Genomic DNA, 17,612 nt, shown 5'->3' with positions numbered 1-17,612 from the left:
GTGTGGCTGTCATTTGCACAACTGGAGTTCAAGCACATTCAATAAGGGCTAGTCAATTAAATGACAAGCTTTTTTTTTTAAAGCACACACTTTTAGACTTTAAATCTAGTGTAGCCTCGGTGTAGTTAATGTTTTATCTCTTGGCTATGACTGAGGTATTTAAAGCTTGCTGACTGTTCATCAAGCAGGAAAGTCTGGTTAATGCACACCTAGAGCCAGCTGTGGGCTGGTTAACAAAGTAGGCTACAGCAGAAGTTTGAAGGCTTCTTTCACAATTTAAACCACTTTTTTAAAAGGTTACATCACCCTGCTGTCTGACTTTGAACTTCAAAATGAAAAAAAGTTGTATTCCGCTGATACAACGCAGGTTAACATTACAGGTCGCAGGGTTTTTTAAACACACACTTACCTCTGCTGTCACCGTGGTATCAGGGGGACGTGCTCCCTCAAAACAAGTCCCAAAACGTGCAGCGTGTGGGTATTCAAACACAAGGAAAGTGTATTTAAAAGTCAAACAAAGTAAATCCAGTTAGTTTACGGCATTTTCTTCGAGGTACAAACCACTCTTCTTAACAAACTGAAGAGACTCGTCCTCCAGCGCATCCAGTCTCCCAAATGTGCTACTAAAAAAAAAGCCTGAAAAAAAACGCCTTTTTTGCAACACAGGACAAAGAACTAACTACCGTAGTCCTTCAAGCACACGGCCGGTTGTCTCTCACGGAACCGGAGAGATGGTTATTACATTTCACGGGTGAAACACCGGAGTGCCGTGAACTCAGGTCCCACAACTTTGTTCCTGTTGCTTACTTCACTCCTTCTCCCTGGCTGCTAACGCCAAACGTCAGGCTGGACGCAGTTAGCTGAAGTGAAATCAGGAAATACTCAAACTAGTCTGCGTCCTTCAAAGTAAAAGTTTGAAAATACGCTCAAAACTGAGGCAACAACTGCAAAGTCACTGCTTGAAATTGCTCTACCTTTCTTTGACTTTACCTTCGGCGTTACATAGGCGGGGGGAATTAATCGCCCTTATAATAATAATAATAATAATAACAATAATAATAATAATAATAATAAATTAGATTTATATAGCGCTTTTCTAAATACTCAAAGACGCTTTGACAGGAAACAACCAAAAAAAAGAAATATAAGTTCTTATAAGTTCATAATCGCTTTACAACTTAAAAATCAGTTGCCCGGCTAACCAAAATTGACCTTTATTTGACTTGTACTGCATGACTTGAATAGAAATCATCTCAAGAGATGTTGACATTTGTTGCCGATGCCCACTACTCTTCCTTTGTGTCATTATTAGAAGAGCCTTACCGTAAATTACTTTTCAAGCTTTTATTTTGGTGGTTCTTACCGGAAACACAGTGTTTACCCTTGGTGACTTGACACGGGTCTTGAGTTTTTTTTCCCCCTCTGGCTATAAAAGTTTTCCTGACACTGAGATGGAAACATGGCGCGGTGGGCGTCACGTGACGTAACACCAGCAAAACCAGTGATTCCCACTGGAAAACAGAGCTTTACAAGAATAGTGTGGAATAACAACTGGAATGTTTACTGGGCCAAAGGTATAACAATTTCCACTAAAAGGCACGAAGGAGACTACTTATACAAAGCCATGTGATCTAAGAATTTTGCTCTGTAATGTAATATAGGACAACACACATTATTTTATTCAGTAGACTAATAAAAAGCCATATATATATATATATAGATATATATATATAGATATAAATAGACATAGCCAGAATATAACAGTTTTTTATTATCTTAAATAGAACTGTTAATTATGATCAATTATCATGTATATTTACATGCTCTGGCAGGTCAGGTCAATTTATACACAGTTAATAAAGTAGTTTAATCTTTTACAATGAAACTTTTTATTCATCAGTGCAAGCCAAGGTGTACAAGGTACATAAGAAATACAATAACTGAAGCATAAGTAGCCTACCTCAAAGGTGTATGATTCAGGTCTAGTATATTTGGCTGCATTAGAACCTTCAACTTTATTTGGTTGGGGCCCCTATCCAATAAAATGACAGATTTGGGGGAACCACAATAACTATGTAAATAACTTAGGTATTTACATAGACTGTACAAATATGTATTAGTTGTTCTAGATCTTCTTTGTTTTCTTACTTATAACAGTAATGCTGTAACACAAATTATCATATTACACAATATGACAACAAATAAATCAACTCTCTTTATTTGTATTTTAAGAATTAATTATTATTTACAACATAAAAAATAATACATAATAATATATTGTTTTCAAAAATAATCTTTCATTCATTAAATGCAAATACTAACAAAAAAAGTGCTCATGCTCTGATAAGTACAACATGAAAATATGTTAGCCAGATTAGCAACAACTTTTCCAGTACTTGAGGGACTGAATAATAGATAAAGGCCCATTAGAAAAAGCCTCTGAAGCGTTGGGGATGCAGATATGCTGATCATCATTGTAAGCCCTCATCTTTCTCCCTCCTTCTTCTCAGTTGTCAGGGCTCTTTTGTGGATGTAGCGCAGAGAAGAGGCTCAATTTCACATATTAGTGCTCTTAGGCCACCTAGCCAGCTTTCAAGTGACAGCAAATGTGTTTGTTTGTGGATAAAGACGGGGTGAGAAAATGTCTGCTCACTGACATGTTTCTACACTTTCAAAAAGAGGCTGTAACACATTTCTTTTACATTCAGTAACTGCAATTTGTTTTCATTCATAGTGATTTTCAAGACTACTTTTAAGGAGTTGCAGCTATTTTTGTGAAAGTTTTCCTGTTGCAGAGGCTGATAAATGGGTAAACATGAATCCAAGACATCGCCCTTGCAGATAAATTATAGGGGCGAAAGTGTTCAGGCTCTCAGCGGGCTTGTGTTGGACTTAAGCCAGGAGACCGGAAGAATGTCTTAGAGCGCCCTCTTGTGTCCAAATTGTGTAAATATTTGTAAAAGATTTACATTTAACCCTAGGGCTTCACTTAACAATAACAGCGTAAAACGACGGATATTAAACCATTTTAGTTTAGTTAGTCCAAATTAATGACTGGAGTTTTTATTATAGGTAGGCCAAATGTATCGATACTTTGACTATCATATATCAAACTGTATTGTGGGCTCATGTTTTTTTGTATGGGTGGGATATGTATGTATATATGTGTTGTGTTGTGTGTTTGTATGTATGCTGGCTGCTGGAACACCTAAATTTCCCTGCTGGGATGAATAAAGTATATCTTATCTTATCTTATCTATATGGGCCAGCAGGAGGAAGGCTTGTACTGTAAAAATATCTTTGTTATTAGACTATTACTATTACTAGACTATTACTAACTTACTATTACTTACTTACTATTACTACTATTACTTACTTACTTTTTCTTTACATTTAATTTTATTTTATTTACCATTTTGTACCTTTTGCACAATTTAGAATTTATTACTGTAAATATTATTTATCTTATTTTTACCTTATTTTATCTATTTTACCATATCTTATTTTTACCTTATTTTATCTATTTTACCTTATTTTATTTTATCTATTTTACCTTATTTTATTTTATCTATTTTACCTTATCTTATTTTTACCTTATTTTATTTTATCTATTTTACCTTATCTTATTTTTACCTTATTTTATTTTATCTATTTTACCTTATTTTATTTTATCTATTTTACCTTATCTTATTTTACCTTATTTTGGTTGTATTGCACCGTGGGACAAACGCAATTTCGATTCCACTGTATGTCTGGCATATTTGGCTGTATGTCTGGCATATTTTGTATGTATGTCTGGCATATTTTGTATGTATGTCTGGCATATTTTGTATGTATGTCTGGCATATTTGGTTGTATGTCTGGCATATTTTGTATGTATGTCTGGCATATTTTGGAATTGACAATAAAGTTGACTTTGATAATATTTGACGCTCTGAATTTCATCTTCAGCGTTAGAGCATTGATATAACAAGGCATTCATCGTCATTGCTACATACATTCAGGCTAGACTTTACCAGATAATTAAGTGGGGAAAACGATACTAATGGTGAAAGTCAGTGTAGCCTATTTTTAGGAAGTATCCAATGTTTTACAAAAGTGCTTTACATTTAAGACTGTCCTCAAAGGCTTGCTTCCAGCAAATTCATGCATGTGCTTATTTCGCAGTATTAGATATCATGATTTGCTATGTTAGAGCCATTTGGAGCTCTTCTTTACCGACGACGACTCATGTCTGTTTAAGAAGAAGTCCTGATGTAAATTGTGACGCTGCTAAAAGATTTACCAGGAGTGGGGTTCGAACCCACGCGGACATATGTCCATTGGATCTTAAGTCCAACGCCTTAACCACTCGGCCATCCTGGTGAATATACCTTGTTCCGCCATATTACCAGTGGATGAATTTACCATCACATTTCACAATATATTTTATTGATTCGGTATATGCATAACTTTCGAGACAATAAATCACACATTTTGTTGCATTACCGTATAATCCACGTCCTACGTGCAGCACTGTGGAAGCTGTGGTAGTAAAGAGCAGCTGACTTGCAGAGCTACAGACTGCAGCGAACATGCTAATGTCGTGCATGTGGCAAGGTAATGCAGTTTAAAACATCTACCGCCGCCACTTCTTTATTGTGCACCACACAATGCAACACGGGAAAGTAAACATTTGACTTGATGTCCCGTGAGAAATCCTTCTACTCGTATTGTTAGCGCTGCAAACTTTGCTTTCTAACCCCTAACTAACAAGACACAGCAGCTAATATTGTTAGCATGTTCAAGCGCAAAAGCGGGCTTGTTGCTCTGCACAGCATAGTTACACTGAAATGATACGAAATACTGCGAGAATTTAACAATTTTGGGGTCACCTCTTATGACGCACGGAGCAAATAAAACAAAACTGGAGGTCCTCTGAGGTTATTAAGCCTAAAAAGTCCACGCAGAAGTTGCCAATTTGGGAGAGGGACTCGGACTGAGTGAAGGCTGTCCTGGTCCTTCCTTTGCTGGTCTGAGGGTGACACTGACATACGACAGTAGTTTCCTCTTCTTCCAGTTATTTTTATTTGTTCACATGTTTAAATTTAACAGTGATTCATTGTAGCATTTATGCATAATGAGCAGAATGACCATTTCCAAGGGTTTTCTTTCTTTCTAGTAATTTAATCTGTTTATAATCTTGAATGAAAAGTTTAAATACCCACTTAGAAACTGACCCAAGAGTCTAAGTTTGCTGTGTGAAGCACTACGTTTGTTTTCAAAGGATCATTTGCAACACTGTTTGGGAATATGGAAACAAAATACACCACTAAACTGTGATGATCAGGTGCTATTACAGTTGACCACAAGGTGGTGATAGTGGTTAATCATAAAAGTTAGGAGACGGGGTTAAGTGGATAGCCGAGGTAGAAAATGTATGCTAACTACATGTTACCGGCAATAAACAAGAGATTCGTAAACTGACAAAGGACTAATATTATTTTGCAAACAACGAACAAAACATAAACCAGAATGTAAACAAATGCTATTGTAGCTGAAGTTGTGAACTGATGTTGAGGGAGGCCCATGTCTTGAGCACGCCTGTTTCAAAATGTGGTTTACATGCCTTAATTGTTTGAGCTGACACTGTGCCTTAAGTTTAAATATTTCTAAAGGTGACACACCTCACAACAAAAGGCCACACAAACAACTATGAATGAGTAATAATTCAGACCATTTTTGTGCCAAAGTCCTAAGCAGGTAAAATTTGTCAATGATACAGTTTCTTAGGATAATTGGTTTATCATATTTCAGCAAAATAAACTTTTCTATATGACCTAGTTGACATACTGGACTCAAAACTCAACAAACTAATTGTCAGCATGAGTTGGCTATAGGGCCACACAACTGAACAGGACACCTCATAAACAGCTTATGGCTAAATCTCTTTATTTAAAACTAAAGAAATTGTTAGAAAAGGTAAAACTAATTCAATTCAATTAAAATAAGAATCATGCTGTCTTCTCTCTTTCCGACATTTTTTAGTCATAGCTTTGGTGTCATATTTGACTTGTAACGCCTGCATACAAATTTGGTGTCTCAATAATTGTACATCTTGTTCAGTCTAGATTCGGTCTTCCGTCATGACTGTCCTCCAAAAGATGATCTCTTTTTGTCCTTGAGTGTGAGAACATTATGACTTATTGACTGGTGATGATTTGTGACTTTGATATACTGTACTTCTGAATGGCACATCTAAACTGGTCTAGCTTAAGGACCCACCAACAACTCCTTCATCATCATGACCCAAATTTTTGATTTTTTTTACTTAACCAGATTTATTGTATGAAAAATAATGCAGTTTGGACCTCAGGTGGTACGAAACATGTAATGGAATAAAGAGAAGGAACAAAACCTCTTTTTTCTCTCTTTTATGATATGACTCGGTAATGACTCTGATCTGCGATTAAATAACTGTTCTTGAGTCATAAATGGGAAAAATAAAATAGAAAGAAAGAAAAAGCAAAATAGAAGAAAAAAGAAAAGGGGAATATTATAATAATAATGTATGTATATGGTCGGCACTTGCGTATGTATGTATATACTGTATATGTGCACTTTGAGTATGTGTATTCATGTATGTGTGAGGATGGGTATATGTATGTGAGTAAGTGCAAGTATATATATATATATGTGTATGTGTAAGTATTTAGAGACATATAAACAGGCAGGAATTTATAAAATACTGTATTCTCTTACTAAAAATGTATACAGGTAAATCAATCGCTCTTTAAAATGTGGAACATTGACAACATATCATGTCACAAGGAGGTTTACACCAGACCAACCCTTTTAAATATTTGTGAATATTTTGCACGTGGTCCTGTTATCTATGGCACCAATAAGGGGCTTGTCAGTCCCTAGTCTATTTCTGACAACATGACAATATCTTAGGATAACATGGATGCATGAATTGTATTCTTCATTTTTGTTGTTGTTTTTTTTATTTATTATAATTATTATTATTCTTAATCAATTATTATTGATTGATACGTATGTATGTATAGGTTTGCATGGATATATGTATGTACGTAACTGGGAACATGCATGGGGTGGGGGGGGGGGGGGGTGAGTGGGAACTTGCAGGCAGGCTTGGAAACATATAGCCTCTGAATAATTTATGTTCAGAGTTTTTCCTTGTATTTTTTTTCCCATTGCCTGTTTCTGTTTTAATTTTTAAAAAAACATTCAATAAAAAGAGAATCAAAAAAAAAAGAGAAGGAACAAAACCAGCATGTTTTAAGAGCGCACTATAGACTTTCTGACACTTTTTTGTTCCAGTCCCATGTTCACTACCCACTGACAGCTCCACGACCCACCAGTTGAGAACTACTGATCTAAATGAACCTCAACAATACCTCTCCTGATTGATACCCATCACTCTATCTTGCTCAAGACCACTTGTTATCCCCATGACCCATGTTGGTGTTTTACAAAGGAAACATGTTTTTAATCTACTACAACAGCATTTATTGTCAAATTAAAATAACACCTTCTTTTTCAAATGCAAACTTATTAGATACATTCACACCGAAAATTTGAATAACTTTAATCAAAATAACCAGATCAGCTATTTTACTGTGACTTTCATTTAAGCCAGCTGGTGACCCAAAACCATGATCATTTTTAAGCCTCACACATTGATTGAAAAAATTAAAAGGTACTGTAGTGTATAGGACAAAATCTGTTTTTTTAACATTTCTGTAAAGCTGTCCATATGTTTTATAAACAGGTACATGTTTATTTTCATTTTTGTTCATTTCAATTTCATCCTTCAAATTGTAAAATGACCCAAAAAATAATGGCCTAAAAAGTTTGATTGTGTCTCCAACAGGGTAGACAGGGGCAACATCGCAGAAAAGGATTTTTCCTTCTGTACTGTAGGGCCTTCTTTATTTCGACATTAGTTTTGTTAGTATGTTCCTCGGTGGCACACACATGAGACTCAATGTTATTGATCATGGACCCCTGCTCCTCCACTAGTATGGCCATGTCCATGAACAGTTCATGGACCTCCTTCAGCCTGACCTCGAGCTCAACCAGCTCCTTGTGCCTCCCTTTGATCTCACACAAAGCCATGCGGGACGTGCGTGCACCTTGTGTCTGCAGACTCTGGGACAGCTCAGCCCATCCTTCCCCTCCTTTGTCCACCATCACATCGAGCTGCTCATCAGTGATTTCTCTCCCCAGTATGGAGACCTGCCTCTGGATCCTCCTTCGACATGTACTCCTTTGCATCTCCTCTGCCTCATTGTAGTCATTCATAGCAGCACGGAAAGCACGGTTCAGTGTGTCACACTGAACTCGGGCAATGCGACTAACAGCAGAATACGGACCATCTTTCTCCTCGAGCTGGGCGGTCGCCTTGCCTAGGGCCTGAAGGCGGAAGTACAGGGCCTCCCCACGTTGCTGGATACCTCTGGCAATGGTGTCAGAGTCTTTTTTGAGGAGGGTGAACCTCCGAACAGAGGTGCCGAAACGTTCATTTTGTGTGTGTAGATGCTCTACCTTTAATTGCAGAAAGGAGATCTCTTTGCGTATTGAGCTGGCCTCCTCTAGGATTCTGTCAATAGTTGAGGTGTTCTCAAACACAACTGCCTCTTGAGACAGAGTCATCTTGTCCACATCGTACTCGGGTCCAAAAAATTCTGGCTCAAACTCCTCCTGCTCTTCACTAAGGGTCTGCAGCCTTTCCAGCATGTCCCGCATTCTGCCTGAGGGCAAAACAAGATGGTGGGTACTCACCATATTCAAACAACCAGCATTTTCCTTTCAAGTTACATTCAAAGTTAGGTATATAATGTCATAGTGCTGCCTACCAGGTTTGCGAATCAAATAAGTTTAGAGAACCTGAAAAATTAATTTCTCTGCTTTGAGTTATATACTATAGCCTACTATATTAAAGGTACAAAAAAACAAATATTTGGTAACTTATTAGGAACAGACAGCTAATCAAGCAGCTAAGATAGCATTAAACCAATGTTTTACCTAAATTATTGTTAGCTTGTTAACATCTTAAGCTTGATATTTTCTAAGTCATTAGATATTGACAGCTTACCAAACAGTTAATGTTAGTATTTAACCACTAGCTAGCCTACATTAATGTAGGTTCAGTCACTTGTACATGGACAATGTACATTAACTGATATTCAAACAAATATAGGCTACCTGAGTTAGCCAAAAATTTTACCCAAACCCCAAATTTTACTCCCCGTGTCCTCTTCAATAATCCAGAAGTTTTGAAATCATAACTGTTTGTCAGAGTCCCTTTGGAAACTTGTAACACAGCAGAACAACATTATAGAAATGGTTGCAATGGGAATGCAATCATTTGTGCTCAGTGTGGAAACATCAAGTCTATATTGTAAAGTCAGTAGATGCAATCTTACATCAAAGACCCCTTCATAGTGCTCCCTATAAAAGTAGAAATCAATAGTAGCTTCCATAGTTACTGTATGTAAAGGTTCATATTTCATTCAGGACTATACACAACCAATTTAAGCTGATATGTCGTGGATACACAACTACACATAATGACTGGTCACTTCTCTGGTTTTCTCTCTGTGCTGAACAACAGCAGTCTCGGCTCAAATGCTCCAAGGAATGTTTAAAACCAGGAACAAGGAAGACTATCTCTTCTAAAAACAGACATTTCTTTTCAGAGCGGGTTTATCACAGAAGACAGTGTTTCACCATCTTTTTAAAAAGTAGCTCTCAGTACATTCATTTTGTCAAACATGTTGCATGTAGCTTTTGACAAGATGTTGCCCACCTAAATCTCTGACAGCTAACTCAGCTAAACCCTAACCCGAGTTAAAATAGACTACATGAAACTATTTTTAAATCGGACCCAATGTGTCACTAACACTTAACATGTGATATTCTTGATGGTAATTGTAGCAATTGTAGCTTTAATTGAACACCTTCAATTATCCACTTGTCTCCAGGTGCCTCAGCTCCACCCAAGGAAATTAATAAAATATAACTAAATGCTGTTGTCCAAATGTCTTACCTTTTTTTTACTGGATCCCCAAATAAACAAAGGAAATAGATCCCTCCAACTTGTCACAGCCTGATTTTGTCAGTTCAAGACACCAGAGAAACATCTTTTTTGAACTGATGAGGAAGTTCTCTGTGTGCTGTGTGTTCAATGTGTGCAAGAATAACGCCCCTTTCCAGGTGACCGACATGGACCTTCCCACTCCAACGCACAACACTTCCTTGAGTAAAGAAACTTTTTTGATTGGCTCAGTGTCTTTACAGCTCAAGAAACATGAGACATTGTCAATTAAGGAGAAACCTTGCTGTCAATGTGATGCATCAAACTCTACAATATGCATAATCTCAATTGGTCTTTATTTTTCTGTTTTGATTCATTTAAAATAAAACAGACTCACTTATCTTAATTCAACTCTCCATGTTTGTATACAGGACAGCACGAACAAAAGGCAGACAACTTAAATGTATTATCATACAACACAAATCATAAAATAGCAGTGAAGAGCAACATAGTGTACATCACAAAACCAATAAAATGTTCTTCTTGCCCAGATACTGTTGACTGTATAAGAGATGGTAGATCATAGAAAATGATGGGAAATTAAAAGTGTTTGGCATTTAAATGTATAGTAAAACAGAACATATTTACAACTCAATCAAGAACAATTCAGTTTACAATTTCTAAAACATGAACTCTCAGCTGTATATCAAGGGGATCATTATTCAAAATTCCAGCACTAGTTAACTAAAAGGGGTGTTCCCCACATCTAGAATAAGTGCGACAGACAGTCCAGTATGCCTGGCACAAACTTTTTTTTTTTCATGATTTATTTTCTACAAATTAATGAAAACATCTCTGACAGTCTTTTCATGGTGTTTATAGAAAAGTATCTCCCATGTGATGAATCAGCAAGCTAAGACAATGAGAAATATTTCTTTTCTTTTCCAACTTTTCTCGGGGTAGTCACAAATTATCTCTGATCTGAGATTACCTGTCTAAGACCTCTTATACAAACTTCACAGACATTCATGTTTTTTAAATACAAATTTTAAATATTTTACCTGAGCAAAAACCCGTTAAGAAAGGTTCATTTAAAACTTTCTCCCAAAACTTTATGTAACTCCCTGACAAATCTTGAGCAATAACTCCACAGGCCATGTTAATAAACATTTGACAATAAGAAGAGCAGAACATTTTTAATGTCTTGTTGATTTCCCAGTTGTCTTTGTCTGGAAATAACTTAGAATATTTTGCCAACCCTCTCACCACATCTGTGTTCTTTAGTCATTACTTGTTATAACATGGGAAACAGCCGCAAAACATCTTTTTAAAAGGGTTGTTACTGTCATGACGTTTGGCCTTGCGAAGCTTGACAAGGGCATCTTGTATGCCTTCATCCGTTTTCTGAACATTGGTTTGGATGGAGGTAATCATGGGGCCCTGCTCCTCCACCAGCAGCGCAACATCCAGGAAAATCTCATGGATGCCTTTGATTCTGTTCTCCAGGTCCAACAGCTCTTGGTGACGTTTCTCGATCTGGGACAGAGCCGATCGAGCTGTTTTGCCCTCAGACATGACGTTGTCATTAAAGATGTTCCACTGACCTTGCTCGATCATCTCTTCTACCTCCTCTCCTGTCACCTCTCGTCCGACTATCTCCATCTGCCTCTGGATCTGGGCTTTACAGTTCTCCCGATGGCTCATCTCAGCCTCGTTATAGTCAAACATGGCATCACGGAAACCATTGCTGAGGCCGGCATACTGGGTTCTGGATATTCTTGTGATGGCAGAACTTGACCCGTGAGCTTCCTCTAGCTCGCAGGCTGTGCCATCCATTTCTTTCAGACTTGACAGAATCCCCTCTGCCCGAGCTTTTATGTCAGCACCGATAGCATTGGAGTCCCTTTTGATGGTGCTCATGGTGGTGACACCCTGGGTTATTCGAGAGTTCTGCTCACGCAGCCTTTTGACGTCCAAGCGGATGAGCTGGATCTCTCTGTGGATCTCTTGTGACTCAGAGAAGACCTCCTCCAGAACAGGGCTGCTGTCCCACACGACCGCCTCATGAGGCAGCTCCTCCTCGAGCTCCACGTTGCTGAAGGCTTCAGAGACGACGGACTCCTCGTACTCCATCGGCTCCACATGGCCGTTGGACATTTCCTGCAGGTTGCTCAGTCTGTCCCTCATGGTTGGGCCAGAGAACTCAAGTGAAGGTCTTGGATGTCAAAATGATTTTCTCTGTCCAGTAATCTTTCCACGTCTAAACCACATTGGTAAAGATGAGTCAGGGAAGAAGGCCTGTCTGAAAGAGAAAACAAAAAAAATCTTTAGATCAACTGCAGAAAAAGGGGAAACAACACAGAGTAAATTCAAGTCCTTAACAGAAAACAAACCTGTAATTTGCTAGTTTAAACACACCCGGTCTATTTAAAGCTGTCATGCATGTGTTAAAGCCGATCCTTCTTCCTTTAGCTCTTACCCACCCAGCACTGGCATAACAGGTTCTCCAAAGAATAGTCAAAGGTGTTACTCCCCACCAAACGTGTTCTTTAAACTTGTGATGCGTCTTGCGTCTCTCCCTCTCGCAAGACATTTATTTTGACTATTAAACTCACTGGAGCGTCAGCAGATGTTGTACACCAGATACAGGAATATCACAACAGTCTTACTTTAAAGAACATTTCTGATGTGAAATTAGAAGTGTGGTTATGTCATTAAAATGCATTTCAAAGTATAGCGTTCTGGACTAAAGTTTCCAAACTTTACTTCATGTAGGCCTAGTTGTCTTTTTTGATTTCCAGGAAAGAGTAACAGACTTTCTGTGTGATCAACAGAGGCTTCAAACAACTCAATGTAAAGAGGAAATCTGGTTGATAAACTATCACACTTCAGATAAATATTTCGTTTTTCAAGGTTTTATATAGGCTATATTGTTACTTGTATTTTCCTAAATACTCCTGAAAAAAGACCAATGTTATAGGAATCATCCAGAAAAACTTCTCTTTCAAATATTTTATTTCCCCCTAAAATGATTGTAAGATAAACGTTCTATATATATTTCAATATATATGTCTTATGGGGTTTAATTTATGATTCATATTGCTGGCAGTAGAAGATATATCTTAATGGGAGTTTTTTGTTGTTGAAATATTCACACATGTATATATTGATTGTTTAAAATACAGTTACTTTATGTAGGTTATATAGGACACAAAAAGCATTTTGTGTACCCTAATAGCTACTTAACACATAGGTCTCATGTAACCTACGACACTGTCATTAAGGTTTCCACATTTCATTCTCGAAAGATACAGAGAAAAAGTCTTACCTGGTTTGCTTTAGATTCCACATACATCAAACCTTTTCCTTTAATGTAGGATGATCATGGCACCACTGCACCATTCTCCAGTAGCCTATCCGAGATCGACTTCTCTGGATCGAGAGCGAAAACAAAGGGCCAGACAGGCGTTATGCAGCTATCTTTGGAGCTGAAACTATAGGCTATTCAGCTGTTTGATGGGTGAAAGATTGCGCCACGACGTGCGACTGTATGATGTGACTTTAGGAATGAAGTCCGGTTGGTTTTGGCCTCAAGGAGCGTCAGTTGGATATGACAAGACATGATCAGCTGCTGTGTAGCCCTAAACATAGTCAGTTCAATTATATTTTACAGGGGAAAGTTCCAGGGAGAAAAATGTAAAATTGTTCATTTAATTGGTGCAAAACATGCTATATCCCACTGGAGTAACAAGCCCAGCAGATTTGTTCCCTGAACTGTAGTCGCTTGTGTATAATTTTTGGTTGTAGCGCTACCTGCCGTTTTTAGATCACAAGCCCGTGCTGAGGTGAAGTGACGTCACTGAATTGTTATGTACGGCCAAAGACTGTTGATATTAAAGGTACGCCCCAATTACTCCCATGAGTAGTATAGCTTGCACTTGTTTGTGGTTTTTTTTTTTAAATAAAAGAATAAAATAACACAGACAGAGAGACAGAGCCATATGGCAAGAGGCTTTAAAATGTAAAGGAAACATAATCCTATCAAATTAGGATGCTGAAATGCTGAAACTGTTCTTTATGCGTCACATTAACGCCCACTGGACTTTACATTTATTTTCTTTACATACACTCTGTGAGTAGGTTACATATACTGTAAGATTTGTTCTCATAGTCCACTGCACAGCTCCTACATTGCACCTTTTGTACATTTTGTGTTTTTTTTATTTTTTTTTACATTTTTAAATTATATTTTATATATTGTAATAGCGTTTTTATACTGTATTATTTAAATTGTTGCTAGTTCTGCTTTATTTCCTTGTTAATTGTTTAGTGCCAATACACCAAGTCAAATTCCTTGTATGTTTAAATGTACTTGCCAACAAAACCAGATTCTGATTCTGATTATATTTTAGATGTGCCTATACTCAAACAGCATTTCTCCTATTCCAAAAACTGTATTCTCACTAGTCAGACTTGTTAGATTATTCAATTTAGCATTCTTACTATAGCAGAAATTGTATTTCAAGATTTCTGAACCTTTTTAACATTTCATAGCTGGGTATGCATTTTATTATTTAAAGCTACAGGTTATAGGCTATTATAGGCTATCTGTAATTAAATTCCTCCAAGTCAAAATAAAAATTCCAGATTTAAAAACCTTCTGCCTTCCTACAAGAAACAAAGTTTGCCATTCATGTGTATAGCTTTAAATTTATGCATATATCCACAACATAATTCTTCCTGCTATAGAATTATAAGGGGAAAACCCCAATACAGATGTCTACTGGGGCATATACAATGTTAATTTTACATCAGATATACAAAATAAAAAATCTTTTTTCAAAATGCAATTTTGGATATCCACATTTGGCATCACAATTAGAATAGTATCCTATTGGATATTTTACATGTTATTATTTAAAGCTCTTAATGAGTCATAAGTGTACACAGGTGTAGTAATTGTGCAGGATCACCTTGGGCTATGGATGTTGGGGCAAGGGATATCTTTTCATGGGGCCCAGAATTCCTAGTGACGCCCATGAGTATACAATAAAGTAGAATTTGAAAACTTTTTAAACTTTTCAATTACTGACGTTCCTATTTTATTTATTTAATTTCTCGTGCAGATGCAGGCTAACCCCCTATGGATTTGGCAGAAGCTGCGTACTGATTCATTGTGTATTACTGATGGCAAGAGAACTCAACTCACGTGAGTTATCAATGATGATATGGTGACATTAAATAAAACTCTCTTTTAGAAAGTTTACATTTTGATAAAAAATACATCACAGCAACTTAATAGTGTTAGTATTTCCTTAACATTTGCTAAGTTAAAAAGCCGTTCATAACATGAAATAAAAACATTAAATGCTCCTCCCATCTTTCTGTGGATAAGTAACACGTGAAGGCGCGTGCTGGGTACTATTGGATTATGGCGGGCATGCCTCCTGTTATCACCTCGGTAGTGCTGCCTTCACGTGTACCTCGGATTTTTAACAATATCAATTATAAGCAAGCAAGTGTCCCAAGATTTTTGGATATATTTTGTGGTGTTTTTTTTTTGTCTGAGTGACGCTGTGGTATGACGCAGATACTCTTATACTCTTATTAATAAGCAATATGCTGTAATCCTCATATTATCAGATGGTGATACAATTATAAGCGTGACATCCACGTTTTCCTACGCGAACAAGACAAATTGCTTGTTTTATATACAAATTGTCTTTATGCATGTGGGATTTTTTTTTAAATATACTGTATTCTTAGTTTGTTTGCGTCTGTGCTGAACTCCGAATGCTCAAATTTCCGACTGTCCTTGAAGACGTCGTTTCTCCATCAGTACCCTGTAACCGCCTCAACTTTCTTCTCGTTCATCCTCGAGGTTTGGAGCCGAGCTCAGCTCAATAGAGGCGATAAAGAATAAACATATAAGCAACCACGTCAACATTAACATAAAGCGAACATGAAGTTATCTATAATTCGTAGTGCTTGCGGCAGCCTCCGGATACATCCAGCCCGTTCGGGGAGCAGGGTCCACGGCTTGTCGCGGAGATGCGTACCAGTCGGTCCTGCCAACAGCAAGTTGAGCCTCCGACCGGTTAGCGGGACCAGCGGCGGCGGGACCAACCCGAAACTAGCCGTCAACTTTGGGAAACAGTCACAAGCGAATGGTGGGCTTCAAATCGACAGTTCTTTGAGGTAAGAGGGAAAATGTTGTATGTTCGAGCCAACGCGGACATTTAAAGCTCGATAATGTCTTAGTGTGATTAATGACTAGAAAACAACACAGTGTCGTGTTTTACGTTCGCTGGTAACGTTAGTCGGTCACTTCCTGTTTAACCGGCGCTTTGCTGACGTCTTCGCAGCCCGTTTTCCACGTGTCTCCGATATCATCAGAGGGGCTCTGGAGTCTAGCTGATGTAACTTTTCTCTGTTGTTGCCAGGATGCTGAGTTGCTTCCCGAAATATAGTGCGACAACAGACTACAATGAATGACTTAATTTTAATGTTACATAAAATGTAACATCGCCAGCATCACTGCCTCTTAGTTCACAAAGGCTTGTAGGCCTACCCCCCTTTTACGCGATGTTTTTTGTATGTGATATGTATTGTAGGTGACAGAGAGTTTAACTGTTAAAATGTGACTTAAAACCAAAAAAAAAAAAAAAAAGGGGACGTTGTTGTAGTTAATGTTTACGTTTTTGTCATATATAGGTCAGTGTGTTAACTACGCATGAACACAAGCCCCTCCCACACATTTTCACGTGCGTGGTAGGATGGTCAATGGGTGCCATTTCATCTCACATTTGCAATTTAATGTTTTCAAATGTAAAAATGTAGTCATACTAAGTGTTTTGTGACTGTTTAGGGGTGTGGGGTTTTTTGTTTTAGTATGGCAAACAATGGCAGTTCTGTGTAGGCTTGTGACAGCCAAAATAATAATATTTGCACAGGGAAATTGACCCACACACACACAAACACACACTATTGCATGTAACTTTTTGTAATCTAATCTTTTGAGTCTAACGTTAGCGTTTGACTTTACTTGTGTTGCCCTTAATATATGAATAGAATATAGATAGCTTTTCTGTTTCTCTTATAGGGAAGTGGTTCAGAGCACCAAGGAGGCAATGGTGGCTCTGCAGAGAAGAAATCCGGCTATCCAACCATTGTTAGCCATTATACAGGTATTGTAAGCAAAAGCAGAAATGCTGTACAAATGTTGTATTGTAGCAGGAAAACGTATAAATATATACATTTACATTTGTATTTGTATGCTTTTGTAAAAGCTTGCCTCGGAATATTTTTATCCTACACAAAAAGTAGTTAATTAGTGAAGACACTTTCTTTGTTGATTGGCGTTTTGATAATGACTGTGTAAACATGCTTTACCTTATTTTACCTTTAACCCAAGGGCTAACTGTTTTTCCTGAACCTTTTGAAAGTTCCTCTGTTATCAGGTCTGTGTTTTTGATTTTCATTGTCCTAATTTTATCTTAAAGGCAGGTGAAGATGACAGCTTGTTGGAGTTCAATAAGAAAATGGCCAGCAGGGTATTTACCTTTCTTTG

General features: G+C 37.5%; 4 protein-coding genes and 1 non-coding gene across 5 annotated transcripts in view; 1 reads left to right on the top strand and 4 right to left on the bottom strand.

Annotated features, from left to right (window-relative positions):
• Positions 1 to 798, bottom strand: part of utrn (utrophin) — a 178,830-nt gene extending 178,032 nt beyond the window's left edge. The window contains exon 1 of the mRNA XM_061052006.1: positions 410 to 798. The gene's annotated coding sequence lies outside the window, so the exon portion shown is untranslated. The remainder of the gene's footprint in view (positions 1 to 409) is intronic.
• Positions 799 to 4,282: 3,484 nt separating this feature from the next.
• On the bottom strand, positions 4,283 to 4,365 carry trnal-uaa (transfer RNA leucine (anticodon UAA)). The gene has a single exon. It is a non-coding gene; the product is annotated as a tRNA-Leu (tRNA).
• A 3,108-nt stretch (positions 4,366 to 7,473) lies between these two features.
• Positions 7,474 to 10,255, bottom strand: LOC132984943 (syntaxin-11-like). Its single transcript, XM_061051999.1, has 2 exons — positions 10,055 to 10,255; positions 7,474 to 8,756 (listed from the first exon to the last, which is right to left on the bottom strand). The coding sequence occupies exon 2, from the start codon at positions 8,749 to 8,751 to the stop codon at positions 7,849 to 7,851; it is 903 nt and encodes a 300-aa protein (XP_060907982.1). The 5' UTR covers positions 8,752 to 8,756; positions 10,055 to 10,255; the 3' UTR covers positions 7,474 to 7,848.
• Positions 10,256 to 10,381: 126 nt separating this feature from the next.
• stx11b.1 (syntaxin 11b, tandem duplicate 1) lies at positions 10,382 to 13,592 on the bottom strand. The gene is made up of 2 exons (XM_061052000.1): positions 13,371 to 13,592; positions 10,382 to 12,344 (listed from the first exon to the last, which is right to left on the bottom strand). Exon 2 carries the CDS (start codon positions 12,227 to 12,229, stop codon positions 11,330 to 11,332), a length of 900 nt encoding a protein of 299 aa, XP_060907983.1. The 5' UTR covers positions 12,230 to 12,344; positions 13,371 to 13,592; the 3' UTR covers positions 10,382 to 11,329.
• Positions 13,593 to 15,824: 2,232 nt separating this feature from the next.
• mthfd1l (methylenetetrahydrofolate dehydrogenase (NADP+ dependent) 1 like) overlaps positions 15,825 to 17,612 on the top strand; it is a 35,071-nt gene continuing 33,283 nt past the window's right edge. The window contains exons 1-3 of the mRNA XM_061051998.1: positions 15,825 to 16,240; positions 17,145 to 17,229; positions 17,545 to 17,595. Coding sequence (XP_060907981.1) covers positions 16,005 to 16,240; positions 17,145 to 17,229; positions 17,545 to 17,595 — 372 coding nt within the window. The 5' untranslated portion in view covers positions 15,825 to 16,004. The remainder of the gene's footprint in view (positions 16,241 to 17,144; positions 17,230 to 17,544; positions 17,596 to 17,612) is intronic.

Source organism: Labrus mixtus, chromosome 12, assembly GCF_963584025.1.
Source record: "Labrus mixtus chromosome 12, fLabMix1.1, whole genome shotgun sequence".
Lineage (NCBI taxonomy): Eukaryota > Metazoa > Chordata > Actinopteri > Labriformes > Labridae > Labrus > Labrus mixtus.
This window is presented reverse-complemented; position numbering and strand designations above follow the sequence as displayed.